This window comes from Mustela nigripes, chromosome 6, assembly GCF_022355385.1.
Source record: "Mustela nigripes isolate SB6536 chromosome 6, MUSNIG.SB6536, whole genome shotgun sequence".
NCBI classification, from domain to species: domain Eukaryota; kingdom Metazoa; phylum Chordata; class Mammalia; order Carnivora; family Mustelidae; genus Mustela; species Mustela nigripes.
Window position 1 is genome coordinate 93,042,835 of NC_081562.1, and position 27,431 is coordinate 93,070,265.

Here is a 27,431-nt window from a genome sequence, read left to right on the forward strand (position 1 = left end):
TCCTGCCACCAGCCCCAGCAGGGGCACCCCCTGCGAGCCCTCTCCCACCTCCAGTTTCCCACCTTGACCAAGTCCATTCCCTGACCCGCCTCTTCAAGAAAAAGCCAGCAGCTCCCCCCTAGACAAAAATCACTTCCTCTTTAATTGCTGTTGAAGAAGATTCACACCATCTGCCTCAGAGGAGATGAGGGCATTTCCCTCTGCCCCCCGTCCCTCTCCCCTCCCCAATTACCTGGTCCTTTGCAAAATATTTTAGCTGAGAAAAAAAAAAAAAAAAAAGACCGGAAACCACTGACACAGACGGTCCAAGGGCTGGATTGATTAAAGGAGGCAGGGCTGGGCCAGGTAAATCCACCCCACCACCCCCTTCCTGGGGATGGGGAAGGAGGCCTGGAAACCCTCCCAGCCAACTCACATCCTCTTAGCCCTGGCTGGGAGGGATCATGGGGTTGAGGGATGGGTCTGGAGCTGCTCCAGTGGGAGGGAGGGGCTGGACAGGAAGAATAGTGGGGGAGGGGTCCCATTGCAGGGGTGCCCCCTACCCCAGATCACCACGGGCGCTGCACAGTCACAGGTACGCAGTCACGGTCACAGACACTCACAACCCGAGAGCACCCCCACCCCACCCCACCCTCTGCCCACCCCTGGCTTCCCCTACCCTGAAACGCCCTCCCCGAGTCCCTGCCCGCCCCCGCCCCCTTGTTGGGGAACAAAGCAATAAATTACAAGGTCCCTCCCCTGTCCCCTTAGCCCGCTCTGCTCCATCTCTTCTCCTTCCCGAGATAATAGTGAGGAGGGACCCAGGCTCTTGGCTCCCCCGGCCCTTTAGCTTCCATCCATGGGTGGGTGTGGGGGGACGTCCTGATTTCCACTCCTCATGGTCCCTTTCACGGAAAGGGTTGGGGACCCCCCTACCCCCTTGGGCAGCAGGGGTCCTGCCCCTCGCTGCCCTTCCCCCTTCAGTGGGCAGTGAGATTAGCATGGAAGGGGTGGGGTCCCCGGTATTGGCCCCAAGTCCCAGGGCTAGCTCTCCCACGTACTAACCCCTCCCTCTGGCGTGGCGTCGCCCCAGGAGCCAGCCTGGGTATGTGCTCCCGCCTTGGGATTGTCGAGCACAAGCAGGACTGGGTCTTCCCCCTCCACCCCTACGGGGCGCAAGCGGGTAAATCCAAGCTCCCAGGAGCCGGTACCGCGACTGGGGGTCTGCTTCCACAGACACCCAGCGGGTAGACCCAGAGCAATCCGAGTGTGGAAACGGTGGAGAGGGGGCGTGTTGAGCTGGGGTCTCCATGCCTCGTTGGGGAGAGGGAGGTGAGTTTGTGTCTTCTGGGAGGCGTGGGGGCTGTGCCCTCGTGGGGGAAAGAAGTGCTCCCGTGGGCCGGGGTGCGGATTGGAGAGGTGAGTGGGTGCATCTGTCCAGCGGTCCGCCCGATGTGGTCGTGCCCGGCCCGTGTGGGAGTGGGGGAGTCTCTCCCGCTGGGCAACTATACCAGCGCGACGGGGGCGTCGGCGCGACCCATGCTGGCGGCGCTGCTCCGGCGGCGGGGGCTGGGCGTGGCGGTGATGCTGGGGGTGGTGGCTGCGCTGGGGGTGGTGGCGGTGCTGCCGCCCTCACCCGGGCAGCCGTGCTGGAGAAGGATGTCGGCGCATAGCTGGCTTCCAGCCTGGCGGGCGTAGAACAGCGCAGTGTGGCCCTGTGCGTCGCGGGCGGCCACGTCCGCGCCGTACTAGAAGGACAGAGATGGCCGCGTCACCAAGACTCCCCATAGGGCCGACACCCGCACGCCGTCTCCCCAGAATTTCCAGGCCCGCTTCCAGGGTCCTTTTAGGGACATCAGGCTCCCCCGCGCCTGGTTGTTTCCCAGCGGGAGCCCTCCAAAACCCCCTACCCCAATCCTCACTCACGCACCCACAGCAACAGCTGCGTGATGACAACGTGGGCGAGCTCGGCTGCCAGGTGAAGCGGGGAGCGAAGCTGCGGGTCCTCCACGCTGGTGTCGAGCGGCCCGTGTCGCGCATGGGCCAGAAGCAGGAGAACGGCGGCCACGTCCTGGGCCTGCACCGCGGCCCACAGCTGGTGGCCCAGCGGTTCCTCGGAAGTGCCCAGCGGTGCCAGGAACAGCAGCTGCTCGTACTTGGCGCGAATCCATGATTCACGCTCCTCCCTACAAGACCAGAGATGAACAGGAAGGGCTCTAGACCCCCCCACCCAGGACCTCTGCCCCTCACTCGGGTAACCTCTCGGGATCCGCACACCCTAAGCGCCCCGCTTCCCTACTACGTACCGCGAAGAGTCCCGCGTGGGTTTGGTGCGGCCCCGCGTGTCGCTCTCCCACACGCGGTTGGCCATGTCGTTGCCAATGGCCGTCAGCACCAGGGTCAGCTCCCGAGGCCAGTCGTCCAAGTCCAGCGAGCGAACGCGGGACAGGTGTGTGCCCAAGTTCCGGTGAATGCCAGAACACTCGATGCAGATGAGTGCGCCCAGGTTCAAACTGGCCCACGTGGGGTCTGGGGAGGGAGTGCAGAGGTCAGCTTCCCTGCGGTGCAGGCAGCATGGGCGCCCCAGGCTTCCCCAACCCCAGCGAACCACACTCCCTCCCAGACCCCTCCACTGCCCCCTTGCGCTCACTGGGGGCCCCGCAGTCCACGCAGATAGAGTTCCCCTTGGCGTTCCGGATCGCCTGGATGGCCACTGCTTCACTTTGGCTGTCTGTGCGCAGCTGCAGAAAGGGTTGGGGTTTGTATTGACTCTCCCTTGTATTGAGCCCTTCTCCAGACTCAAGACACTCACCTCTGCTCGCCGCGACCCTCACCCCCCACCCATTACCTTGACTTTGCTGCTCTCACAGCATTGCAGACTGGCTAGGATCTGACTTTCGATGGCCTGGACCCAGGCATCTCGCTCCTCAAAACTGGCGGCCTCAAAGTGCCACGTCTGACCAGTGCTGGACACGATCAGGAATTCGAAGTTTTCCTCTGGGTGGGGGGATGGGATGGAGTCATGAGGGATGGAGTTCAAACAGGGGTGGCCTTCCCCAAACCCTTCCCCCCTGATGTCCATCCCAAGCCCCTGGGAGTGGGGCAGAGGGGTTGGGGAAGCAGAAGGTGGGGGAGAGCAGGAAGCCCGAGCACATGCAGGGGAAGGCAGGGGCACCCCCACCCCTCTGCACCCCAGCTGAGCGCCCCTCCCAGCTCCCCGCTTGTTACCTGCTTTATAAATATTTCTTAAACTACCAAAGGATTTTAGTTTCCACATTTTGCGCTTGGCTGGTTTCCCGAAGCGAAGGAGATAGAGATAGAATGGAGAGCAGAACAGAGAAAGAGACCAAGAAAGTAGAAAAAGAGAGGCAGATGGAGAGATGGAGAGAAATAGTGACAGAGTGCCAGAGACAAAGCAGGACAGACAGATGGGGAGAGAAAGCAGAACTAAAGTCAGTGGCCCCGGAGCAGAGTAGAGCGGAAGCCAAGAGCCATGAGAGTAGGCAGATCTGGAACCTGGGTCTGAGCACCCAGCAGAGAGCAGGGTGTGGGGACCAGTTATCATGACCAGTGAGGAGCCAGGTCTCTGGCTAGGGAAGGGATGGTCAGGATCCGAGTGAACACAGGTAAAGGGGACAGAAGTTTAGTCAGGGGCCTGGGACAAGGGGGTCGTGGGGTTCCAGAGGAGTCTCAGGGGCCTGGGGAGGTCACTGAGGGCAGGAATGGGGATCACTGTGGTCAAGGGCTGTTGGGGGAGCTTGGTGATCATGAGAAGCTATTGGGAATGGGGGCCTGGTGGTCACCGAGTCCCTGAGCTGAGGAGTCAATGGGTGACACTGAAGTCAGGTGCTGAGTCACTGAGGGCCACAGGGGGTTCTGGGTGCAGGGCCTGGGATGATAAATGGGGTTGAGGGCAAGAGGAGAAACTAGTGGGTCATTAAGAGAGGAAACAGGAGCTACAGACCAATGGTAGTCATTGGGTGTGGGAATGGCAGGACTGGGAACTACTGGGGGAAAAAGCATTGCCTGGGGAATGGGAGGAAGGACAGGAGCTGAGGGATCTTCTTCTATTTTTCACTAAGTTATGTGCAGAATGATAATGATAGTCAAGCACTCAGCTCAGGCACTTGTCCTCCTCCTGCAGGAGCTGGGCCAGGGATCTGGAGTTGGGGGTGAGGGTCCGGGGTGGGAATGAAACTGCCCACCAGGGCCTCACCTTCAGCCTGCCCAGCCGAGCCTTCAGTCTTGGACGGTGTTGTCAATTTTTTCCTCCTCTGCTTCTTCACCATGGGAGAAGGAGGGGGTTCCCGACTCAGGGGGCTCAGGTCTCCAGATGGCGTACAGTCTTAGGAAGGGGGAACACAGCTGCCTCAGTTGCCCCCTCCACAGATTTCCTGATTTCTCCAAGCCTGTCTCCTCCCCTGAACTAGCTCTGGTTCCCCTCCTCTCCAGGAGGCCCCCCTCGATCATGCCTGGGGAGGTGGGCAGATGAGTGGTTTAGAGTCAGACCTGCACTCAGATCCTGGCTCTGCCACTAACTGGTCTTAAGACCTTGAACAAGTCACTTAATCTTCTGAGCCTCAGTTTCTTCATCCCTAGAATGGGGATAATAATCTACACCTGTGGTTGTAGTGACGTTCTTTCTATTCTATCTCTAGGTTGCTGTGAGAATTGCTGTTACAGTTTACTTGTGTGTGTGTGTGTGTGTGTGTGTGTGTGTGTGTGTGCATAAGCATATTGGCATAAGTATATTGTAAATTGTAATTTTTTAAAAGATTTTATTTATTTATTTGACAGAGACAGAGATCACAAGTAGGCAGAGAGGCTGGCAGAGAGAGGGGGAAGCAGGCTCCCTGCTGAGCAGAAAGTCTGATGCGGGGCTCGATCCCAGGACCCTGGGATGATGACCTGAGCCAAAGGCAGAGGTTTTAACCCACTGAACCACGCAGACACCCCGTAAATTGTAATTATATATAAATACTGTAATGTTAATATAAATCATATATAAATATAAAACCATATATAAATATAAAGTAATTGCATATAATTATAGTTGTATATAAATATGAATTGTATATAAATATGAATTGTATATAAATAAATAATTGTATATAAACATTAAAATGTACACAAACATATGTATATAAATATTTACAATAAGTAAACTGTAAATTGCAACTGTATATACATATTCTATCTATGTATGTGTGTATATATATGTATGTATGTATATATCATATATATATATCTTCAAACACTCCAAATACTGACAGCTGACTATGTGCTAGACAGTGTTCTCAGTTTGTTTAATCCTCAAAGCAACCTCTATCTCCACTTTACAGAGGAAGAAACTGAGGCACAGAGAGATCAAGTAACTTGCAAAGTGGTAAGCCAGGATTTAAGTTCTATCCATTTAGCTCTAGAACCCACTCGTGTTAACCATTATGATAATCACAGTATGACTGAGCTTAGTGCCTGGCCCCCAGTAGACGCTCAGTGTGTCTGCTCATGCACTGATTCCAGCCTCCAAGCTTGTACCACAAGTTCCTTTCCCACCCACATCCCATTCTCATCTGGAAGATAGTGGATGGAGGGTGGGTCCTCACTGACCGGTGCTGAGGGCTCGGGCCAAATTCCGGTCTGGCTTCAGCAGGTGCTTGGATGTCTGGTCTGGTGGTGGCTGCAGGGAACTGGGGCTGGGGCTTGGGCTTGGGGTGGGTGTGGTGGCTTCTGTTGGAAGGGGAACAAGATAAAGCTTCAGTGAGCCCCTCTGTCTATGGGACACACTTCTGATGTAGCCCCTCTTTATCACCCACCTTCCCGCTTATCCAGTCCCAGCCCCCACTTCCCTATTACCCCACCTCATCCCCAAGCTCTGGCAACTCTTTTGCCTCTCTGCCATGAGCCCCACTCACCAGGACCTTCACCCATCTGCACAGTGCTCATGTCCTTGACCAACCCGTTGATGCTGGCTGAGGGACCAAAAGCAGAGATGGCTCTTGGGGGCCTCTTGCCAGGGACCTTGACAGTTGTTCGTAGCAAGTCCATTTCCTTGCCATGGGTACTGTGGATGTAATCCTGGAGGGGTACAGAGGTTGAGAGTGTGGGAAATCTGAGATCCTTGGTGGTGTTGGGAAGCAGCCAGTAGTATGGGCTAGAGAGGACATGGAGAGGACTGAATTCAGATGAGTTTCTAGGGGATGGCTTCCCCAGATTTGGCCCAGTACTATTTCCTCCAGAAAGCATTCCCTGGGGGCCCCTGGGTGGCTCAGTGGGTTAAAGCCTCTGCCTTCGGCTCAGGTCATGATCCCAGGGTCCTGGGATCGAGCCCCGCATCAGGCTCTCTGCTCAGTGGGGAGCCTGCTCCCCACCCCCGCCTGCTTCTCTGTCTACTTGTGATCTGTCAAATAAATAAATAAAATCTAGAAGAAGAAGAGGAAGAGGAAGAGGAGGAGGAGGAGGAGGAGGAGAAGGAGAAGAAGAAGGAGAAGAAGAAGAAAAAGAAAGCATTCCCTGAATGGCAGACCAGGTGGAGGTCCTTCCTCCATTCTCTCCCACTAGACTGCAAGTTTGTCAGGGGATGTCTCTATTTTCCCCTCTCCAGCGTGGGTACATAGTGAGTGCCTAACACATGTTTGCTGAACCTAAGAAAATGGGACTAGGGCTCCTCAGAAGTGATGGTAAATTTTGTCAGAGACACAGACTGGTATAGGTGGAAGGGTGTCCAAGGCCAGCCAGTGTGGCCCAGCCAATCTCGACCACTCACATTAATGCTGGGGTGGTAGAGTAGGAAGCCATTACTGGACAGGGTCACATATTTCTTCTTCCATTCTTTGTTCAGGGAGTTGCCACTTCGCTTCAGTAGGAAGCTCTGGAGGATGGAAAGAGACATGTGGGAGAAAAGCCCAGTCAAGACCAGGTATGTCCAGGGTCATGATCCCAGGGTTGTGGGATGGAGCCCCGCATTGGGCTCTCTGCTCAGCGGGGAGCCTGCTTCCCTTCCTTTCTCTCTGCCTGCCTCTCTGCCTACCTGTGATCTCTCTCTGTCAAATAAATAAATAAATAAAATCTTTAAAAAAAAATAAAGACCAGGTATGTCCAGCCTGCCCCCCAGCCCCTGGACCACCCACCTGTTTGATGGGGATGGCTCGTCCACTCCCTGTTGTCTCTCCTCGACTGTCCAAACTCCGCTTCTCAGAATCACTGCCCCGACGATTCTAGAATGGTTATTGGCATCAGTTAGAGAATGAGGAGAGGGATCTACTGATGGAAGGACAGGGAAGGCAATGAATGAAAAGGGGCCCAAAGGTGGGGTCTAGGGACCGGGGAAGATGGGCAGGTAACAGCCAGCCAGAGGATGGGGGAGTTATCATGTCCAATACCGCGAAGAGGCTGGTCCTACGTTTGGCTGCCCGGTGCAGGGAACCTGGGGTGCTCAATCCAGCCACCGCCGCTGCCTCAGCTCGGAGCTCCCGGTGACCAACATTGGGTGAGGATGGGAGGGAAGAAGAGTAGTCGCTAGTGTGGCCCCCATTGCTAGCCTGGGGATAGATGAAGGAGTCAGCAGAACAGCTGAGATCCCCCCACCCCACCAAGCTATAGTTACATTTAGTTAGGAGGAATTCCAGACATTCCTTGATCTCATCGCGATTTGATTGCATTATCGTTCATAATAAAACTCCTCACTGTCATATGCTTTCCATTTTGCAAGTATCAGGTCATACAATTTTCCTGAAACCTTGGGAGGTTTAGGTGACTTGCTCGAGGACATTCCGAACAGCATTTCAAACCCGGTTGACTTCCAGTCCAATGAACTTTCTACAAATGGTGTCACTGCCCTTTCCCTTTGCTCACCCCCCCGCCCCACACCCTCGACCTCCTTGGTTGGTACTCGATACCTGTTCCTGGATCACCAGCCCCTCCTCTGCATCCTACCAGCCCCTCTGTGGACCCTGAAACCCTGACTCACCTGCCCAGCTACAGGAGTGGAAGCAGCCGAGTGGCTTGGAGAGCTGGGCAGGGACTTACAGGCGGCCAGAAGCTGTTGCTGCTTTCGCAAGGTCACCACCTTCTGGGCCACTGGAGGAAGGGGGAGGGGAAGGACACATGAACAGGGCAGATACCCAAGACCACCCTCTGTTGCCCAATTTTGAGAACTTCCCAGGAGATAACATGGCCCCAACTTCATTGTCACCGTGGCCTTTGTGCACCTGGAGTCTTGGCAGCTCATCCAGCCCAGAAAGACCACGGGGTTATTAAGCAAACCTTCTCTGACCTCCCTGATGTCTCCTCCCTCCCACGCAGGCAGGCCCTTGGCTCCCTGCTCCCCACACACGCAGGGAGTCACCATACTCACCCTCCTGGAAGACACGGTCTACATTGAGCCCATAGGTTGCACACGTCTCGTAGTAGCTACAGCGTTTCATTTCTGTGCACAGAGCCCTGGCACGGGCATCACCCACCACTCGAGGGGAGGAAGCACTAATCCTGTCTGAGGGGACAGGAGAGGGGCAGGAATAGACAAGGACGTCACTTCCCCAACTCTTCCTACTTGCTTTTCCCTCCAGCTCCAGTCCCAGGCTGGGCACACCAAGGACAAGCGAAGAGAGAATATCCCCCTCTTCTCTGAAGACTGGGCCCCAGCTCACAAGTCCAGCTGCAGGAGGAGTAGGCTGGGAGAGCTCTGTATATGTGTCCTCAGAGAATACCCAAGAGGGGAGCAGAATTTCTTGACCAGGTCTGAAATGGCTGAGACTCACAAGGGCCCGTCACCTTGCCCTGCAAATCCAATGACCCCTGAGCTGAGTGGAAGTTCACCTTGGAAAAGGCTGAATGTCCACGGGGAACAGGTGGACTGTCCACTCTGCATCAAGGAGCCAGGAGGCAAGTGGCGAGGGGAAGCAGACTCCTGCAGGATAGGTATCCAGACAGAAAGTCGAGCCAGCTCCATACAGGTGGGTACTGGAAAAGCTTCTCCTGGACTTGGTAGCATCTGAGAGCCCCTGAATCACTTCCTTGAGAACTCAAACTTTTCTGCCCTCTGTATTTTCTCCATCGTTTCGTTTGTGTTTTCTTTTTGAGATACATTCCTTTGAAAGGTGTCAGCCTGACCCAGCTGTAACAAGGGGAAGATAGAAGGCTTTCTATCCACACTAGAGCCTGAGATTTTCTGTGTTTGCCATGGTGGTGACAGGAAATAGCGGTGTGAGAACGCAAGGTAGGTGACATCTCCGAGGAATGGAGATTGCTCCTATAGCTGTCCCCGTCTTCCTGGAGGTTCCTCTTTTCTTTGCTTAGACCCTGGGAAGTTTTTTTGGTTTAATGACTCCCTTGTTGGAGACGGAGGCTCCTTCCGGAGGGTTCCTGCAATCCAAGTGACCATTTCCACACCTTACCAAGCTCTCACCTGTGTTGGTGAGAGCAGTCAGCTCAAGGACTCCCCCTGAAAGCAGTGCTTTCCCAGGCCCTCCTTACCTTGTGTCCCCACCAGTGCCAGTGCCAGTCCTCCTCGTCCTTCCCCCCGAAGGGAGCTCAGCTGTCCATGGAGACGGCTCACGGCCTGGAAACTGTTTTCATCCTCCAGGCTGAAGACCAAGATAACAGCATCTGCCCAGCCTGAGAACTTGCGGGGGGTGAGGGAGCAAAAGGGGGAGGTCAGACAAGTCTACTCCTCTGGACACTATGACCAGGGAGTTCTGGGAAACCAGAGCTTTCTCCCCTGGCCAGCGCTGACCCCAGCCAGCCTGCCTATCCCAACATCTCACTCCTCACCTTGGCATCAGGTGCCCCAGCTTCCTCTCGGATCAACACCAGATGAGTCTGTCCATCCACCAACATCTCTTTCTTGTGCTGCTCACCTGTCCAGAGAGGTGGAAGTGGTAGTAGGTCAGAGGTCACAGGTCACCAATTTTCCCTATGCTCCCTGTATTTCAAACTATTGTGGCTTTATCCTTTCCTCTGTTCTCCACAGCTGCCTAGTCATTGATCCTGGACTCCCGACCCAAAACATTAGCTTACTATGGCTCCTGAGAACTCACTTTCTGTCTTCTCCAGCACTTGGTAGGAACCTGTCAAGAATCGGTGGATGAGCGATGACTTCCCACTCCTGGCGTCGCCTAGCACACCCTGAGAACAGGTTGTGGAGCAGAGATTGTGAGAATTAAAAGGAGGCCAAATGGTTAGGTTTGAACACTCCTGAGAACTCAAAGAGACTGGCAGTGTCAAATCATTCAAGCTGGATCCTGAAGGCACTGGATGATGGTTGGTCAGAAGAGAGCATTTGGGAAGATCAGGTGAGTGGGGTAAGAAATGATCCCAAGCTCAAAGTGGACCACAGGCTGAAGATTCTTAGCAACCCAGTCCGTGCTTGGGGGAGGGGGGGGGAGAGGCGTAACATCAGAGCCCTAGACACTGGTTGGAAAGTTTTACTCAATTCTAGGCAATAGAACATGAAAGACTAAAGGGAAGATGCCAGAAATAAAGAGAAGCCCGGACAAGAACCATGAACAAACAGGAAAAAAGAAGGAAAAATGGTAAGGATATATCAAACCCCAGGAATGTGCTGTGAAGATAGACTCTCAGTAGTACTAGAAAATCATCCCCCATTCCCACAAGAGAGGGAAGGGAAGAGGTGAAGGGGAGAGAGTTGAGAGTGCGATGGGTGGGAGTTCAGCCATCTTACAGACCAGGGGACTGGGTTACCTACCAGGCGCAGTTCAGGAATGGAGCGGCTCAAAGTCCATTCCTGGCTATTGACCACAGCCTCTGCAATAGGAAAGGAGCCGTAAGAGAGGATGCTCCCAGCCCAGGAGCACCCCTCATCCCTCAGCCACCCCTCCTCCTTTTGCAGCTTCCCTTAACCCCCAGGACTCTGCCTGGACTGGAGAACAGTGTGGAAAGGAGAGGTTTGAGAGTGGTCCCCAGTCTTCCCATCCTAGCCGCTCTCCCCACAGCTGTTGCTGCCGCTCAGCGGTTGCTTAGCAACGGAACCAGCTAGACAAAAATACTTCAGTTGGCATCTCCCTTAAAGCACATCCCCAAACGTAAGTCTGCCCCAGACCAGGGACCAGGGTTCTGACAGTGGCGGGTTTTTCCCCTCTGGAAGAACCGGAGAGGGTCTCTTTCCTACCAGTCTGACTTGGATTCCGAGGCAGATCCTGGGAGAAGGGGTGGGACAGGGGAGGGAATGGGTCTTCCTCAATCTCCATTTCACATGAGAGAAACTGAGGTGAGGGATATCCCTCCCCTTTTTCAAGGTCAACAGCATGGTGGCCCTGACCGCTTTCCACAGCCCAGGCAATGGAGCTTGGACTTGCCTAAGCTTCCCTCTCCCATATCCTCCCCACAAGCACCCTCTGAAACAAGTGTGGGGAAGGGCTCCATTCCTTGGGGAAGGGCTCCATTCCTTGGCCGAGAGAAGCCACAGGCCTGGGGGCGGGGGGGGGGGGGGGGATGCTCCTTCCGCCCGCCGGGTCCAGCCCCCGCGCCTGACACTGGCCGGACGTTCCCGGGGCGCCGCAGCTGCGGCGGGAACTCTGGGATCCGGAGCCATCTGCTCCCACCCGCTCCAGAGCCAAACCCCGGGGGCCGCCCCCGCTCCGAACCCGCCTCCCCTCCGGGGAGTGTAAGCTGCACCAAGAGTCCCTAGACTCTTTCTCCCAGAAAAAAAAGACACCTCCCCCCTCCCCCCCAAAACTACCTTCTCGGTACCCCCTCCCAAGTCTCCGGGGTTAAGAATTGCCTTTGCAGCAGTTTCGTCCCCCTGAGTCACTCCTGGGCAGCCCCCTGGGGGTTTCAACTTGGCTGTGGGGCCGGGGTGGGCAGTGGGGGAAGTGATGCCTCCTATCCGCCCCCTCTCACTTCACATTCAAGTATTCATCACGTTCCAGCCCCCGCGCACTCCCGTCCAGCCCAACCACCTTCACTGCATGGAAAGAAACAAGAGTCCCTTCCCGCTGCCTCACTAGCCTGGTCTCAGCCCAGGGAAGAATATCCCCTGCAAGGAACTGCCTGCAAGGTCACTCTCATGCCACCTGCTCCAAGTGCTCAGGAGAAACTGAGGCTTCCTCATCCTCTTCACCTTCACTGTTTATCTAGGCAAGGCAAAGCTGTGTTCCCCTGCTCCCAGAGTCCAGCTGAGGCTAGAAGTGGGGTCTGGGGCTTCTCTGGGAGTAATTTCCTATAGTTACTCTGGCCAAGGGCATTATTTTCCCAGAAAGCCAAGGCTTTCTGGGTCCCCTTGAAATCAAGTCATCTCTCAGGTTGCACGTTGTAGCTACCCACCCCCTTTTCACCCTAAGGTGAAAAGGTCTAAGGACTGCTTAGTCTTTGCCCTAGGCCTTGACGGAAGAGTGACTGTGGTTCATCCACCCACCCAGGAGAGAAGCTTCCCTAGTTCAACCCTGCACACCTCTCCTCCACCCCAAGCTGAGCATTCCACGTGCCCTCCCCTCCCTGTTCTCAGGCCCTGGTCCTACTCACTAGGGGAGGCGCGGAGCTCTGCGCCCAGCAGTTCCCTGGACCCGCTGCCAGAAGACAGGCCCGGGGGACCAGGAGGGGGCCCGGAGCCAGGAGGCCCCCCTGTGCTCTTGGTGAAGATCCCGCTGATAAACTTGAGCATCTTGCGATCTCGAGTGGATGCTCGGCCCCCCTCCCGGCCCCGTTTCAGCCCTGGAGCTGGAGGCTCCAGAGTGATCGGAGGTGCAGGCCCAGTGGGCTGCGCGGAGGCGGCGGTGACAGCAGCGGCAGGAGCCGGGGTTGCTGGGAGGGTTAGCGGAGGAGGAGAGCCAGCAGGCGGTCCGGGGTGCAAGTCACTGTTGTCCAAGGTCTTACTCTTGCCTTTCCGAGGGGACAGCTTCCCTCGAGCTCCCGACCCAGCCCCGACCCCAACAGAGGTCGGGGCTGCCGCTCCTCCTCCCCCGGCGGCGGCAGCGGCGGCGGCGGCGGCAGCAGCAGAAGCTCCAGTCCCGGCGCTGCTCTTTGACCCCTTGACCCTGGGCTTGCCTTCGCTTTCGGGCCATGACAGGCGGCTACCCGCGCCCTTGCCCCCGCCGGCTTTGGCGCCACTCGTGGTTACGGTCTTGCAAGGCTTGGGGGCCGGTGGAGGAGGCGCCACCTTGAGCCTCCGGCTGCCGGTGCCAGGGTGCGGGGAGGACGAGCCCGGGACGCCGCCGCCTGCCCGGCCTTCAGGTTCCGGGCCCCCCCAGCTCGGGCTGCTGAGCAAGGGGCGCCGGGAGGTGGGGGCGCCCCCGGGCTTGGGGTCAGGGCTTAGCCCCCCGGAGAGCGGGGGCCCCGGAGGGGCGGCCCAAAGGGAGAGGCGGCGGCCGGGAGCGGGGGAGACGGGGTGGGCCGGACTGGCCGGAGCCGGGGACAGGGCGGGGGGCTCGGCGCCCCCGGCGCCCGCGCTGCTCGTGCTGATCCACAGCGCATCCTGCCGGTGGAAGAGACGCTCGTGCCGCTTCTTGCCCGGCTCCTCCGCGCCTCGGGGGCTGCCAGGATCCCCGGTCTCCGCACCTCTGGTCCCAGGGGCGCCGGCTGCGGCCGCAGACGGAGAAGGCGGCGGCGGAGGTACCGACTCGAGCTTGACCAGGGTCAGCGAGATGAGGTAGGTCGTTGTCCGGCGCTGAAGCGCGCCCGCGCCCCGGCTCATGGGGCCCCGAGACCCCCGAGCTGGGGAGGGGAGGGGACTCCCCTGGACTGCCTCAGGGGGGCCCGGCCATGGGGCCGCCCTGCTCGCTGCCCCCAGCCCCCGGACCCCGCTGAGCCCCCAGCCCGGCTCCGCTGTCGCCGCCGCCTCCGCCGCCTCCGCTTGCGCCCCCCTCCCATCACACGGGGCGCCCCCTCCCCATGCTCCCCGCCCTGCGCCCCCACCCCGTTGGAGCCCCGGGACCTTGGTGCTGCTCCAGGGAGGCGCGCCGGACCTTGCGCCCCGGCCTGGGTGGGGGCGCCGAGATGGGCGGAGGAGGGCGGGGAGGACAGTAGTGGGGGCAAATAGGGGAGAGGGAGGAAAAGGGGGCAGAAAAGAGGGACCCGAGGCTGGGGTAGAGGAAGAACCGGTGCGGGGGAGGCAGGGGCGGGGAATGGGGACTCAGGGGACAGGGGCTGTGGGTGGGGGTCGGAGAGGGGGTCTGTAGGAAGGTGGGAAGCTAATAGGCTGGTGGTGCGGGGGATTCGCAGGGGCGCGGGGAGGATGCTGGGGATGGAGATACAGGCGCCAGCGGGGGAGGAAGGAGGGAAGCCTTAGGGGGTGGGAACCCACGGGTCTGGGGTCTGGGAAGGAAGGGGCGTGAGATCCGGGCGAAGGGTCCGGGGGGCTCGCCAGGGCTCGGCTCGGTCCGGATGCGCGCTGTGTCCGGGCGCTCCCCTCACATTGAGGAGGAGGCGGCCCCCCCCCCCCCCCCCCCTACCCCCCCCCCCCCACCTTCTCTCCACCAGCTCGGCTGTCTGAGAAGGCGGTGCAAAATCCAGGACTGGATTTCCCTCCCAAATCCTGGGCTGGATTTCCTAGAACTTGGACTCACCTACTCCAACAATCTAGCTCCCTCCCCCAGCGCACCAAGGTTAGGGAACGCGGCTGTCGGGTGTGGCGTTTAGGGATAAGGGTAAAAATCCGTATACGGATGGACAGTCCGCAGGGAAAACGGCATGATTTTAGCGGTCACCGCCAATTATGGGGAAGTTCAAGTGAGGAAATGAGGAGTCCTCAAATCCCTTTCCCAGGACCCCTTGTCTCCCCCAGGTGATTGCACGCATTCTTTTTCCCATCACCCAGCCGCCCTGACCACCCCACTCCACCCCACACACGCAGTATATTGATGGGGCCACGACTTGAGCTCAACTGTCCCAAAGTGAACTTGTAAAGTGTTCCCTGGGGATGGAGACAAACATGGAACTTAGCAGGGTAGGAAGGAGGGGGGTGTCTTAGGAGGGGAGAGATCCGAGAACTCCAGGAGCCCAGGCCAAAAAGTGAGTCAAAGGCTCCAGCTTGAGGTGGAAGGAGAAAAAATATGTCTACAGATTGACACCCCCCATACCAAAATGCATCCAGTCTCCATAGCAACCGTAGCTCCAAGAGTGCCTCAGAATCAGCAGGGATAAGCAGAGAGGAGAATCGGTGTGTATGGTGGGTGGAGGGACCTGCTGGGGTATTGGGGGTTAATGGAGGCACCATCCTCGCATCTAGTTAGCCACATGTAGGGTATTTAGTACCCCTGAATATAAGGACCCCTTCAGTTGTGGTGGGAGCCAGCCTCATTTGGGTTCTGATTCTGTCTCCTGAGGTTTTCCAGGTGGAGCTCTTTTAGAAGGTTAAAGAGGAGATAGAGAGAATGGAAAACGTCTGTCTGCTCTGTGTTCACCACCTTCTAGGGACCCTGGAATTCAAGGCTCACTGTCCTCTATCCTGGGGAGAAGGTTGAAGGGGGTAGGTCAATGGGGAATGGAGGCTGAGACTTGTCAGGGAGGGACCAGAGTGGTGGGAGGGCTTCCCGCAGGCTTGGAGACCCCTCCCTGGACTCAGGGAGTCTCAGCATTCCCCTAATTTGGCATCCCACCCTCCTGACGCAGCTGAGACTATAATAAGTGCTGTCGTGGGCGGCTCTTGGAGGCAGGAGCCCGCAGTGTGCCTGGCCTGGTAGGGGGTGGGGGGGGGTGGTGGTGGAACCGGGATGCTGGATGCCCTTTGTTTTCCCTGGGACCTGTACCCAATCCCTCTCAGGTCCTGTCCTGAGGTCAGCAGCCCCCTCTCCACCCCACTCAAGGAAGACCATTCCCAGGACAGGGGACCCTTCAGTAACTTTTTCTGAATTTTCTGGAAGAGAAGGTGAAGGAGATTTGCTAATTCTGCCTTAATTTTCCTTCCTTCCTTTGGTGGCGTCAGTTTTCCTTTCTGTTCAGTGGGAACAGAATCCTGACTCTTAGAGAAGGAGTGGAACAAATCACTTATGAAGACTGGAGTCTTCTGGGAGATTTCAGCCTCCACCCCTCCTCACGCCCTCCTCCAGAGCTAAGCAGAACTCCTTCACTGGGACCAAACCTTTTTCCTCCCCCTCTTTTTTTTTCCTACAGGGATGGGGCTTGGAGTTCCTCCCTAGGAGGCCCCATAAGGCCACTCCCCCTAGGTCTGCCTTTCCTCCCACTGAGGCTGTAGGAAAGGTGTCAGCCATTGTTCTTGGCAAAGGGTGGGGACAGGAGTTGAGAAGGACACTAGCCTCAGAAAGGCAATGGGAAGGGGATCAGACTGTCCCCTTAGGATCCCAAACCAAATGTTCCTTCCCCAAGTTATGGTCTGGGGGCCTCTACCTTCAGAGAGGTCTGGCAGGAGGTGTCCCTGATGGAAAGAATGGCCTCTTGAACCACCACCACACCCCAGGTAGGCAACTAAGACTGGAGCGGCTGGGAGACCAGGCTATGATGAAGGATGTATTTCTCCCAGACACCTTTCAGGAACAACATAGCTGGCTTTTGTTAGCTCTTTGCCACCTCAGAGGTAAATGAGAGGAGAGTAGGCTGGAGATGACTTTCAGTTCCACCAGTTCCTTAGTGCTGGGGCCCTGTGGATAGAGAGAAACTGTTCCTGCTGGGGCCCCACCACAGGGTTGAAGGCTGGGGTGGGCAGGAGGATGTGGCGGATGGTGTTGCCATGGCAGCACTTCCTCCCTGTGTTGTCATCACTTGCTCTAATGGCACTAAGGAGGTAGAGCGGAAGGTGTATGTGTTGGGGGTGGGGAGAAGGACAGGAACAGGAGCATGGGGAAGAGAGGGGACCGAAAAGAGTCTTAGGGACTTCTTTACACTTTGGCTATGCAAAGCATACAGTCTGAGCGATAGCATGTGCCTGAGAGCCTGGGATTCTCTGCATGGTGTATTTCAGTGTGTGTGTGTTTCTCTCTACAGCTGGAGAACAAGAGGTCACCGATCCTTTGTGGGTCCTGGGAATGAACACATTATCCAGTCCCAGAACCTCCTGCCCCACACTGCTTCCTGCCCTGGACTCCCCAGGCAGGGTCCAAGTCTACCATGGGTCTGTCACGGCCTCTCTTCCCCATGCTCACCCACTTCTCCATTGCCAAGAAGTTCAATTCAGCACTGACTTGTTTTTTTATCCCCTGGGAGAAGGATCAGAGTTGAGGAAAGAGGAAGAACAACACCTCCCATATCTTTTTTCCATCCTGTCCAAATATATTCTTCCCCCGAGTTCCAGCTCCATCTAGAGGACTAGGAAATGGCTGGTTGGGAAGTGATGTGTGATACAGCAGACCTTTCTATGCCCCTGCTGGTCCTCAATACTCCCAGGGTGGCAGCTAACCTTTCTCTTACCTTGCACACTGTCCAGTGAGGCCTGGATGCTGTCCCGAAGTTCAGGATCGCCCACCCTCTCTGCCAGCTTCCTGAGGCGGCTTAGAGACTGCTTGGCCACCTCGTGTCGTCTGACTTCTGCTCTCACTGCAGCGATAGCCAGCTGCCTCTGGGCATGCATGTTGCCCAGACCTGTCTTGCCGGGCTAACAGCAACCTCTGGCCTTGACGCCCATGGCCCCCTAGTCCCCAAACACCAGAAGGCCCCTTCTGCTGTGCCCCAGAACTCCCTGCTCCTGCCCGCCCTTCCGTCTGTCGGCCTCACTTCCTGACTGGTGAGTTTCAAACCCACAGCCTGGGACAGCAACTACCTGCTGCACCTCCCACCCCCTCTAGCGTTGGCCCATGAGCTCTGCCAGCCAGCCCCTAGGATTCCTCAGCCAGGTGGTTGGAGAGACCTTAACAAACATCCTAGAGCCTCCTGTGGGAGGTGGCTAATTAAGATGGGTGTTGGTGCTAGGAAAATGTGCCAAGCCAGGTCCCAATCTCTTGGGTGCAATCCGAAACTGTTGGTGACCTACGGATTTCTGTTCAGTCTCAAACTCCGACAGGAATGTATACACACTTGGTCTCTCACCCTAACAGTCCTGCATTTCAGCTTGCAATTGTACTCTCACCACCCACTCTATACCCACCGCATCCAAAGAGCTCGTGTACCTACATCTTGCTCCATAACACTTCCTCAGTCAGTTGCCCCACTGTAACCACCTCCTGCTTCAAAAGGCCAGGTAGTTATGGGGAGAACAGGTTATGGAGGAGAACAGCAACTATAACCTGACCAAACCACCATGCTCTCTCAATTACTTTCATAATATTTGTCTATAACAATAGTTTATGACATACTTTCAAATATATGGTCTTTATGATAGGCCCAAGGGGTACAGGAAGGGGAACCAAAGCTCAGAGAGGCCAATAGAAGTGAAACAAATCTATGGGTCAAGGTCTTTTTTTGTTTTGTTTTTTTAAGATCTTATTTTTAAGTAATCTCTACACCCAACATGGGGCTCCAACTCATGACCCTGAGATCAAGCATTGCACACTCCCTTCTCTGAGCCAGCTTCCAGGCACACTTGTTCAGTCTAGATCTTCTGATTTCAACTCTGATACTCTTTTTCACTATACCACCGAACCAAGATGCCTGCCAACCAGTTCCCCTTATTCCTAATACCACTGTCTTGCCCTTGATTTAGGACCTGAAAGAGAAGAGGGTGAATGAGGAATTAAAGGACAGAATGAAGATGCGGGGTGTATATGGGGTGGTGGTGACTAATTTGACCTAATCATTTTGTTTCAGGACTCAAACCTTTCTGGCCCTGCCAAATGTCTCTTCTGCATATGTTCTTGATACTAATTTATGAAGGATAGGGGATTATACCTATGTGACTCTTCGTACAGTTGGAGATAAAGGAATTGGAGGCTAGGATTCCCCACTGGAACTTAGAGCCTGATGAAAGATAACTAAGTGTTGACTGTGTGCCAGGTTCTGTCCTCAGTTTTCTGCATATATCAACTCATTCAATTCTCACAACAACCCAAGAGGCAGGTGTATTGTTATTTATCCCTATTTACAGATGAGGAAGCAGCCACCAGGAGCCATAGGTTAGGCGGCAGGTAAGTGGCAGAGTTGGAACCCATGCAGTCTGACTGGCAGACTCTCCTGCCTCGGCAGTCATAGAAACTAAAATTAAACTGAAATCATCCTGTGGGGTTGAAGGGAGGTTTTTTTTGTTGTTGTTCCCATTGCGACTGTTTCTCTTGGGGGAAAGAGGAATTATGCCTTTTCCCATCTTCATGAAAAGCATTTATTCAATAATAAGCATACTGATCAACCTCTATGCCCACCCCCAGAGTGAAAATGCGGAGACCCTTCCTTCCCCTATTCATATTCCATATTCCAGAACCCTCCCTTTTACTTTTTTTTTTTTTTTTTTTTTTTTTGCAAGCCCCGGATCAGGCACGAACTCTGAAGATACCGAGCACACTCAGGTCTGCGCTTGTGGCTTTGTCACATACAGGAATGCCCTGGCTCAAGGCAGCTGTTTTTCACACTGAACTTCTAGCATATTCAACACCCAGTTAGGAGGGGATAAGAAAAACGATGTGTGTACTAGTGGACACACCTGCAAATGAGTGACGATTTGTTGGATGTTATTGTGCCCAACCCGGGGCCTCCGTGGCCGGGCTAAGAAGCTCGATGTTTTGCTCCTTGGGTGTTCCTGAGTGTGATGCAATAACAACAAACAATGGCGTCATCATGAGATCACTGCAGGACAAGGGGAAAGGGGCGGGGAAGGGCGCTCCCTCGAGGGGAGGAGCCCTTTCACCCTGCCCTGGAAGCGGCACCTTCTCCCTTTTCCACTAGGGATCTCCTGAGCCTCTTCCCTCGGATCAGCCCCCTCCCAGGGGCGACAACCGAAAGCTCAGCTTTCAATCCGGGGTTTTGAAGTTTAGGCTCAGGTCCCTAGGAGAGTCTATGGAAGCCCTACCCCCAGTTTTAAGTTTCAGCCAATAAAGAATCTTAAGGAGGGGCCAGCAGGCGGGTCAGTGACGCAATGCAGACTGATTGGCATTCAGGCCACCGACGTCCTGGATTAGCCCAGAGTTTCGCCAATCCAGAGGCAGGGGTGGGACGGTGCAGGCGCAGAGGATTGGGTTTGGCTGGACACGATTTAAAGAGACAGAAGCTGTCGAGGTCCAAGAAGGCAGTCCCCAAGACCCTCCCCCCAAGTCCTTGGGACCACTTGGGTCCCCAAAGCTGGGGAGATGGTTTGCGGTGGCTTTGCCTGCTCCAAGAATGCGCTGTGCGCTCTCAACGTGGTCTACATGGTGAGGTTTTGGAGGTGGGGGAAGGTTCGGGGCGGAAAGAGGAGTGGGGAGAATCTCTAGGGGACTTCCGGTGGGAAGAGGGGTGTACTGGGGGTTCCGGGAAGATCCCGAGAACTTCCGGCGAAGAGGGAATTCCAGGGGACTTCCGTGGGAAGAGGGGAGACTTCCGGCGACCACAGGGTTTGTCTGGGGGGCGGGGGGAATGAACTGAGGGCTGAGGGAATAAAGCCCCATTCTGCCCTCCTCTGAATTTATTTCTCCAGTATAGAAGTGATGCATGAAGCTAAAGGTTCCTTTTTTATGCTCACACACTCTACTATCCCTGTTGCCCCCACTCCCATCCCAGCCATTTCGACCTCTGGTGGGCGCATACACCTCTCCGCACACTCAGTTCTTTTTTGTTCAAGACTCCCTGTATGGCTTTTGGCTGTGCTCGAGTTCTTTGGAGAAGTAACCTACTCTGTTTCTTGTAGCTGGTAGGCCTGTTGCTCATTGGAGTGGCTGCTTGGGGTAAGGGTCTGGGTCTGGTATCCAGCATCCACATCATCGGAGGAGTCATTGCTGTGGGAGTCTTCCTTCTTCTCATCGCTGTGGCTGGACTGGTGGGCGCTGTCAACCACCACCAAGTACTGCTATTCTTTGTATCCTGACCTTAAGTGGGGCTCTTGGGAGGGCTGAACTGGCTGGGAATGTTTGAGAGGTAGACTTGGAGGATCTTGGGGACATGTCTCCTGGCCCTGCCCTTTACCATACTTCATGAAACAGAGCTGATGGTTTTGTTTTCAACTAACATGGCTTTGTAAGTTCTATGAACAGATGACATCAGATGGTTATTATAGGTGCAACATAAAGGAATCTAGGACTTTTTTTTTTCCCATAACTTCCTCCCAGTACATGATCATCCTTGGTTTGGTCTTCATCTTCCAGTTTGGAATCTCTTGCTCATGTCTGGCTATTAACCGAAGCAAACAGGTAAGTGCATGCCCTCTCAAGTACTTGTTTTCCCCTTTATCCTTTTAATTGCCCCCCCCTGCCCCCCATCCAGTCTGGACCTCTTAGTAGGCTTGCTGCTTCCAGACTCTTCAGTTGTTTTCTTCCTCTGGGAAGCCTGGGCAATTTCCCATGAGTATTTTCCAGAAGAACCCAAGGTAGATTCTTATCATTTTCTGTATAATACACCTTTGTTTCTGAGGGATGCTGACTGACTTTGCTGGGATACAGAACTAAGAGCAAGATGTACGAGCATTCTTGGTCAGCAGCATCCAGTGATTTCCCTCTGCCTATATTCTCCAGACAGATGTTATCAATGCTTCTTGGTGGGTCATGAGCAACAAGACCCGGGATGAACTGGAAAGAAGTTTTGATTGTTGTGGCTTGTTCAACCTTACAACCCTGTATCAACAGGATTACGCTTTCTGCACTGCAGTGAGTTGGTGCAGAGATGGGGGGGTGGTGCAGGAAAGCTAGTTAAGGACAATGCCCAAATGGGGAGACTTAAGAGTTTGAATGTGATTGTCTCTCTTTAGCAGCTCTCTTGCCCTGAGGCCACGTGTTGGTAGGGGGAAGGAGGTATGGATACAAATATTAGAGAATTTGTCAAGTGGGATTTCAGTCTGTAGGATACTGATCACAAACTAGCAAATAATTTCTGGGACCTTTCACCACGGGTGTTGGGACAGGGCAGCCTAGCAACTCAGCATCCTCTAAACACACATACGTGTTTTATCCTCAGATCTGTAAGAGCCGGAGCTCCACATGCCAGATGTGTGGAGAAAAGTTTCTTAAGCATTCAGATGAAGCCCTGAAAATACTGGGAGGTGTTGGACTCTTCTTTAGCTTTACAGAGGTAACATTCTTCAGTTCTCTCATATATACCCTTTCTCTGTCTGGCTTTGCTCCAGAGATTCGGAATTGCTGATAATCTCTTTCCCTTTGCTTTTTACAGGTTCTTGGCGTTTGGCTAGCAATGAGATTTCGGAATCAGAAGGATCCTCGAGCTAACCCCAGTGCCTTTCTATAAGACTCTAGATCCTTTTGACATCTCTCCTGTTCTCTATCCTCCCTAAGCTTTTCTTCCTCCCTTAGGGAAAACCTAGGGTCTGTAGCCCTTTTTGTTTGAGAAAAAGGAAGACCCTTTGCCACATCCTCCAAAGATGACCGAACAGCCAGGCTGTATGCCTTGACATGTTTAGCAGGAACAAGATCATAAAGAATAAAGAACAACTTCCTCCCTCTCTCCCTAAGAGAATATGGGAAGCTCCTGGAATGCATGAAATGGGATGAGGTCTGGAGTCATTCCTGGCTCTGTTTCCCCTCTTTTCCCTTCCACATGCCAGACCACCTCAACATATCTTGGCCTGGCTTCCAGGGTAAATCAGGGATGGAACCAGGGGAAAAATCCACCAAGAACTCTTTCTTACAATATGCAGGACCCAGTTTGGGGAAGTTCAATGAATATAAAAATAAAAGCCATTTAAACTCCATATTCAAAGAAACAACTTAAGTGCCTTTTCTTCTCTTGCCAATTGAGGGGCTCTCTGCTTGCCTATATAGGTCCTGTGACCTAGGGAGACTCTTATAAGATTCTATGAAATTCCATCTTCCAAATGGTTTTTCTAAATCCCCAAATGGCAAAACCCATCAGAGAAAGAAATATTTAAAAAAAAAAAAAAAAAAAGACCGTATTTCTTTGTTTTGTTTTGTTTTTCCTGTATAAAAAAGATCCCAATATCAAGATAGGAAAGGGGAGAACAAGGGACATACCCCTTGGTGTATGAAAATAAGGGAAGAGGAGAAGGATAAGCCACAAAAGGCAGGGAAGGAGGGGAATGTCATTAAGGCAGCCAAATATTCTCAGTAAAAAGTGGGAGGAGTTGTTTCCATAGCCTCAGAGATGACGGCCAAGATGGCCTTACTCAACTGGGGAGCTCTCCACTCAAGTGTTCAAAGAAAGGGAAATGACAGCTTCTCTTCTCTCAGTCCTGTCGCAGCCACTCCACTGCTCACTCTGGGTTACCTTCTGGCTTTTGTAGGTAAGAGTGCTGCAGGGCTCGGAAGGCAGAGATTCGCTTGTGTGGGTTAAAAGTCAGCATCTCCTGAGAAGGGGAGGCAAAGATCAAAGACCATGAAGACAAAAAAAGACAGATAGACTTGCTCACTCCCAACAATACCCAGGATAGGCTGTTTTCTACATCCTTCTTTGTTGGTGGCCTATTCACAGCAACAGTAAAAACTCGCCCATGAACCAACCAAGTCTTAGTTACCGTGACGATCTGGGTCCTTTTTATACTGCTTCATTCCCACCCCAACCTCACCCTGTGCCCATGCCCAGGCCCAGTACCAGCATTAGCTGTGCTCCAGACTCCTCCATCTCAGGTACCACTGACTGCACCGGACGGGGCCCTCTGGGGGAAAAGGCTCCTCGGGGTAGAGATACATCTCGGGGCCAGTCATCCTCTGGAGGCAGCCCGATCAGGCTATAGGTAACAGGAGAGCTCTGGTCAAGAGGGTCCTTCTACAGCCCACAACTCCAGAGGCAGACCAATTGCCACCCAGGGCTCAGCAGAAAAAAGACTGAGAATAGAGGGCGCCTGGGTGGCTCAGTGGGTTAAGCCGCTGCCTTCGGCTCAGGTCATGATCTCAGGGTCCTGGGATCGAGTCCCGCATCGGGCTCTCTGCTCAGCAGGGAGCCTGCTTCCCTTCCTCTCTCTCTCTGCCTGCCTCTCAGTGTACTTGTAATTTCTCTCTGTCAAATAAATAAATAAAATCTTAAAAAAAAAAAAAAAAAAAAAAAAAAGACTGAGAATAGAAAGTTTTCCCCATGCTGGTCACTTACTCAAAGATTTTGCCTAACTGGTCAGCTTCAGAGTTTCCACAGAAGAGAGGCCTAAAGTAAGAAAAACACAGGTAGCAGTCATTCTCAAAGATATGGTAGTGGAGTCATTTTTGCTAGTGGCTCAAAACCGAGGGTACTGACAGGAGAGGGATGTGAAGTTCCTAATCCAGGACATTTCAGTTTCTGGTTAGGAAGAAAATGGTCAGTGATACTTAAATGAAAGAATAGGCAGGGAATGGATGTGGTTTAGGATTACGAGATTTAGGAAACTCAAGAGAATTCAGGATACTTGGGTCTCATACTTGCGACGAAACATCTCTGCGAAGATACAGCCAACGCTCCACATGTCCACAGGTGTTGCATATGTAGACTGCAGAAGAACTTCTGGAGCACGGTACCAGAGTGTAACAACCTTACAGGAATCGGAAAAGTACATGAGGACCCTATGGGTTATGATGAACCACAACAGCTTGACTAAAATCACAAAGCCCATGACTTCTCAACTGCTATGGTCAACCACTCTCCTACCCCCATCTTTCTACTGACCACAGGTGTAAGTGCCATCTGGTAGCTGTAGATTCTGGCCAGGCCAAAGTCAGCCAGCTTCACTGTCCCACCACTGGTCACCAGAATGTTCTCTGGCTTCAGGTCTCGGTGAACAATGCAGTTGGCATGAAGGAAATCTAGGCCTCTTAGAAACTGGCGCATGAGATCCTGGTTTGGAAGGGGAAGGAACAGAGGAACTGGAATCTAGGCACCATACCTGAAATCAGAACAGGTTCTACTACAAAGGTCTCAATGTACCTTCTATGTCTACCCACCCTACTCACCTTGATGGTCTCCACTGGCAAGCCCGGGGGGGGTGCCTTGTCCAGATATGTCCTCAGGTCTTGGTCCACGTGCTCAAACACCAGGGTCACTTTGGTCTCCCGATCAGTTCGGGCGGTGGCACAGACATCCATCAGCCTGCCCAGAACAAATGGTCACTCATTTACTTGATCAATCCTTTTGGACCCCCTATTTTCTCAGGATCCCCATTTCTCTCCTGACCACCACTCCCCACCAAAAGTTGTCTTTTCCCCTTTACTACCCACTAATAACCCTCCACCATCTCACCGAACAACGTTGGGATGCTCAAAAGCCTCCAGCCGCCTCAGTAAGGCCACCTCACGAACTGTGCTGATGGGAAGGCCCCCTCCAGCACCTCCTCCATTAGGGACTCTCACGCTCTTGAGGGCCACGAAGTGTCCACTGTGGGGATCACGGGCCTTGTATACCGTTCCATAGGCACCAACACCAATCTCAGCCACTGGCTCATATCGAGGAGTAGCCATTCTCAGAACAGAGAAGACCCTACAATCACAAAGACCCCTGCCACCGAAAATCCCTTCCAGAGTTCAGATGGTATGAACCTACAGCAATAAAGTGATTCCCACAAAAGACATCACAAAGACACCCCACCACCATCTCGTCCCTTCTCCAATCTTCCTTGAGGCTAGCCCCTCAGGCAACACAAGGACTCTAACCCCAACCCCTCCAGCCACGTAAAACCCTAAAATAAAAAATTCCTTTTCCTTTAGGACGGACCATCGCGCCCCGCACAGGGTTCCATCTCACACGACACACCCCCCGCATCGAAGACCCGACATCCAGGCCCCAAAATGACACCTCCAAATGACCACAAAGGAACAAATTACACCCTGCCCCACTTCCCGCCGTCGAGCGACCCTTCCATAACTTGTCCGCGTAGGCAGCCGTGGAGAGCGAAAACCGTCTCCATTCCTGGGAAGGGGATATACTTACCTCACTCCGTGCCGGGAGTTGCGGGGGCGGCCCGTTATCGGGGCCGCGGAGCCAGATCCTGCAGCGCCATACACTCGAGCTCTGGACGGGTCAGCAGGACGCTACGGGCCCGACCATAGACACAGGCCGCAAGCTAGAGCGGCCCCCTTACCCCCACCCTCACCATGTGACCAGCTGCCAGAGAGGCGCGCGGAAACTGGCGGGGCGGGGCGAAAGCCGGACGTTCGGGGCACGTGACAAGCCACTCATGCGCAGAGGAGTACCCAGGAGAGGCTATGACCGGGAAGGGGGCGGGGAGGGGAGGGGGGCGGAGTGGGGAGATGGCAACCACGTGATCTGTTGCTACCACACGTGACCCCTTGATTTAGCTCTGAGGAGCAGAGGTGTGGTTACGCGGTGGCACACGTGACTGACTGCCAGACCCCGGCGGGGTTGGGGGGGCGGGCCGCGGAGGAGAAGAGAGAGGGTGGAGTCCAATGCGGTGCCATGGCAACCTGGGCCACCCAGATTCCCAACTCAGGGCTGCAGGCCGATCCTGAGCGCTGCTCCAGTCTCACTACACGCTACACGTCTCTCATTCTCTGCTGGTCAGGGATCCGAAGGATGGGACGGGGAGCCAGAGGTGCTGCTGTCGCCTCTGTGCTTCACTGCGTGGGAAAACATTCTCATTTGTGTCTTTGTTTCATTCATTCACTCATTCAACAAATTTTTACTGAATGCTTGCTTCCTGTGTGCATGCGGGTGGTTTTTTTTTTTTTTTTTTTTTTTTTTTTTTTTTGGTGTCTCATTCACTAGCCCTTTAAAGTAGTGATGAGGCTGTCTGTAAAGATGTAGCCAACAGTGTGTGTGGTCGTATAAGAGAGTAGACAATACCCATTTGAGGGCAAAACTAGGATTAAAGGATTGATGGAGGGTAGATTAATGCAGTAATCCAACAGGAAGAGTGTCAAGGTAATGCCCTCCCCTCTTCTAACTTCCACCCCTTCCTGGTAGTGTTAAAATAATGCTTTCTGGCAGAGAAGGTATCAATGAGCAAGAGACAGGAATATTTAGCCTTTCAGGATCTTTCCAACACTAAGATGCTATGATTATATGTGTATCTGTACATGTGTATATATGTGTATTTTACACATATGTAGATGGATAGATACGGGAGTGAGCATGTGCAAGAAAGTTACTTCCACCACCACCTCAGACCCTAGCACTGCATGAGAACCATCTGTGCTCTTCTACAAACCCTGTCTGGGGTCGTTCTGCTTCTCTCTCTTCCCCATTGCAAGCTTTCTTAGCCCTTGCTCCTGCCCAGAACACAGACTTTTCTAAATAGCTTCTGTTCACAGACACCTAAGATAGACAACAGAGAGGTTTCTCTGACTTTCTTTGTCGTACTGGTTACTGGTTCCAGCTTCCTTTCTGATCTCCTAATCCTTTATGGGAATGAGAATAAAGAAGAAAGGGATCAGTATCTCATTTGCAAGAAATTGTCTAAAATCTAAAACCATTTTATAGCTCTATTTGCCACTTTCCACCTTTTAAAAAATATTTTATTTATTTGAGAGAGAGAGATCAATGGGGGGGGGGGGCAGAGGGAGAAGCGTAGTCCCTGGGAGCAGGGAGCCTGGCACAGGGCTCTA

General features: G+C 54.0%; 3 protein-coding genes across 7 annotated transcripts; 1 reads left to right on the plus strand and 2 right to left on the minus strand.

The window, feature by feature from the left end:
- Positions 1-119: 119 nt before the first annotated feature.
- AGAP2 (ArfGAP with GTPase domain, ankyrin repeat and PH domain 2) lies at positions 120-17,593 on the minus strand. Of its 3 annotated transcripts, XM_059403567.1 has the most exons (19): positions 12,460-14,390; positions 10,685-10,743; positions 10,017-10,104; positions 9,751-9,836; positions 9,454-9,601; positions 8,336-8,470; positions 7,949-8,058; positions 7,362-7,520; positions 7,110-7,196; positions 6,746-6,850; positions 5,895-6,057; positions 5,590-5,709; positions 4,196-4,324; positions 3,208-3,267; positions 2,828-2,976; positions 2,630-2,720; positions 2,286-2,508; positions 1,910-2,165; positions 120-1,727 (listed from the first exon to the last, which is right to left on the minus strand). In XM_059403567.1, the coding sequence occupies exons 1-19, from the start codon at positions 13,625-13,627 to the stop codon at positions 1,485-1,487; spliced, it is 3,579 nt and encodes a 1,192-aa protein (XP_059259550.1). In that variant the 5' UTR covers positions 13,628-14,390; the 3' UTR covers positions 120-1,484. The 3 variants fall into 3 exon arrangements, with proteins under 3 accessions (XP_059259550.1, XP_059259552.1, XP_059259551.1); XM_059403569.1 differs by lacking the exons at positions 3,208-3,267; positions 12,460-14,390 and adding an exon at positions 17,296-17,593; XM_059403568.1 differs by lacking the exon at positions 3,208-3,267.
- TSPAN31 (tetraspanin 31) lies at positions 13,497-22,642 on the plus strand. Of its 2 annotated transcripts, none has more exons than XM_059403575.1 (6): positions 13,497-13,582; positions 20,633-20,800; positions 21,051-21,131; positions 21,453-21,584; positions 21,892-22,005; positions 22,105-22,642. In XM_059403575.1, the coding sequence occupies exons 3-6, from the start codon at positions 21,054-21,056 to the stop codon at positions 22,177-22,179; spliced, it is 399 nt and encodes a 132-aa protein (XP_059259558.1). In that variant the 5' UTR covers positions 13,497-13,582; positions 20,633-20,800; positions 21,051-21,053; the 3' UTR covers positions 22,180-22,642. The 2 variants fall into 2 exon arrangements, with proteins under 2 accessions (XP_059259558.1, XP_059259557.1); XM_059403574.1 differs by lacking the exon at positions 13,497-13,582 and adding an exon at positions 19,952-20,159.
- A 196-nt stretch (positions 22,643-22,838) lies between these two features.
- CDK4 (cyclin dependent kinase 4) lies at positions 22,839-26,001 on the minus strand. Of its 2 annotated transcripts, none has more exons than XM_059403571.1 (8): positions 25,798-26,001; positions 25,111-25,347; positions 24,825-24,960; positions 24,541-24,708; positions 24,297-24,406; positions 23,995-24,045; positions 23,500-23,635; positions 22,839-23,254 (listed from the first exon to the last, which is right to left on the minus strand). In XM_059403571.1, the coding sequence occupies exons 2-8, from the start codon at positions 25,326-25,328 to the stop codon at positions 23,162-23,164; spliced, it is 912 nt and encodes a 303-aa protein (XP_059259554.1). In that variant the 5' UTR covers positions 25,329-25,347; positions 25,798-26,001; the 3' UTR covers positions 22,839-23,161. The 2 variants fall into 2 exon arrangements, with proteins under 2 accessions (XP_059259554.1, XP_059259556.1); XM_059403573.1 differs by having other exon boundaries at positions 25,111-25,245; positions 25,798-26,000.
- Positions 26,002-27,431: the final 1,430 nt, after the last annotated feature.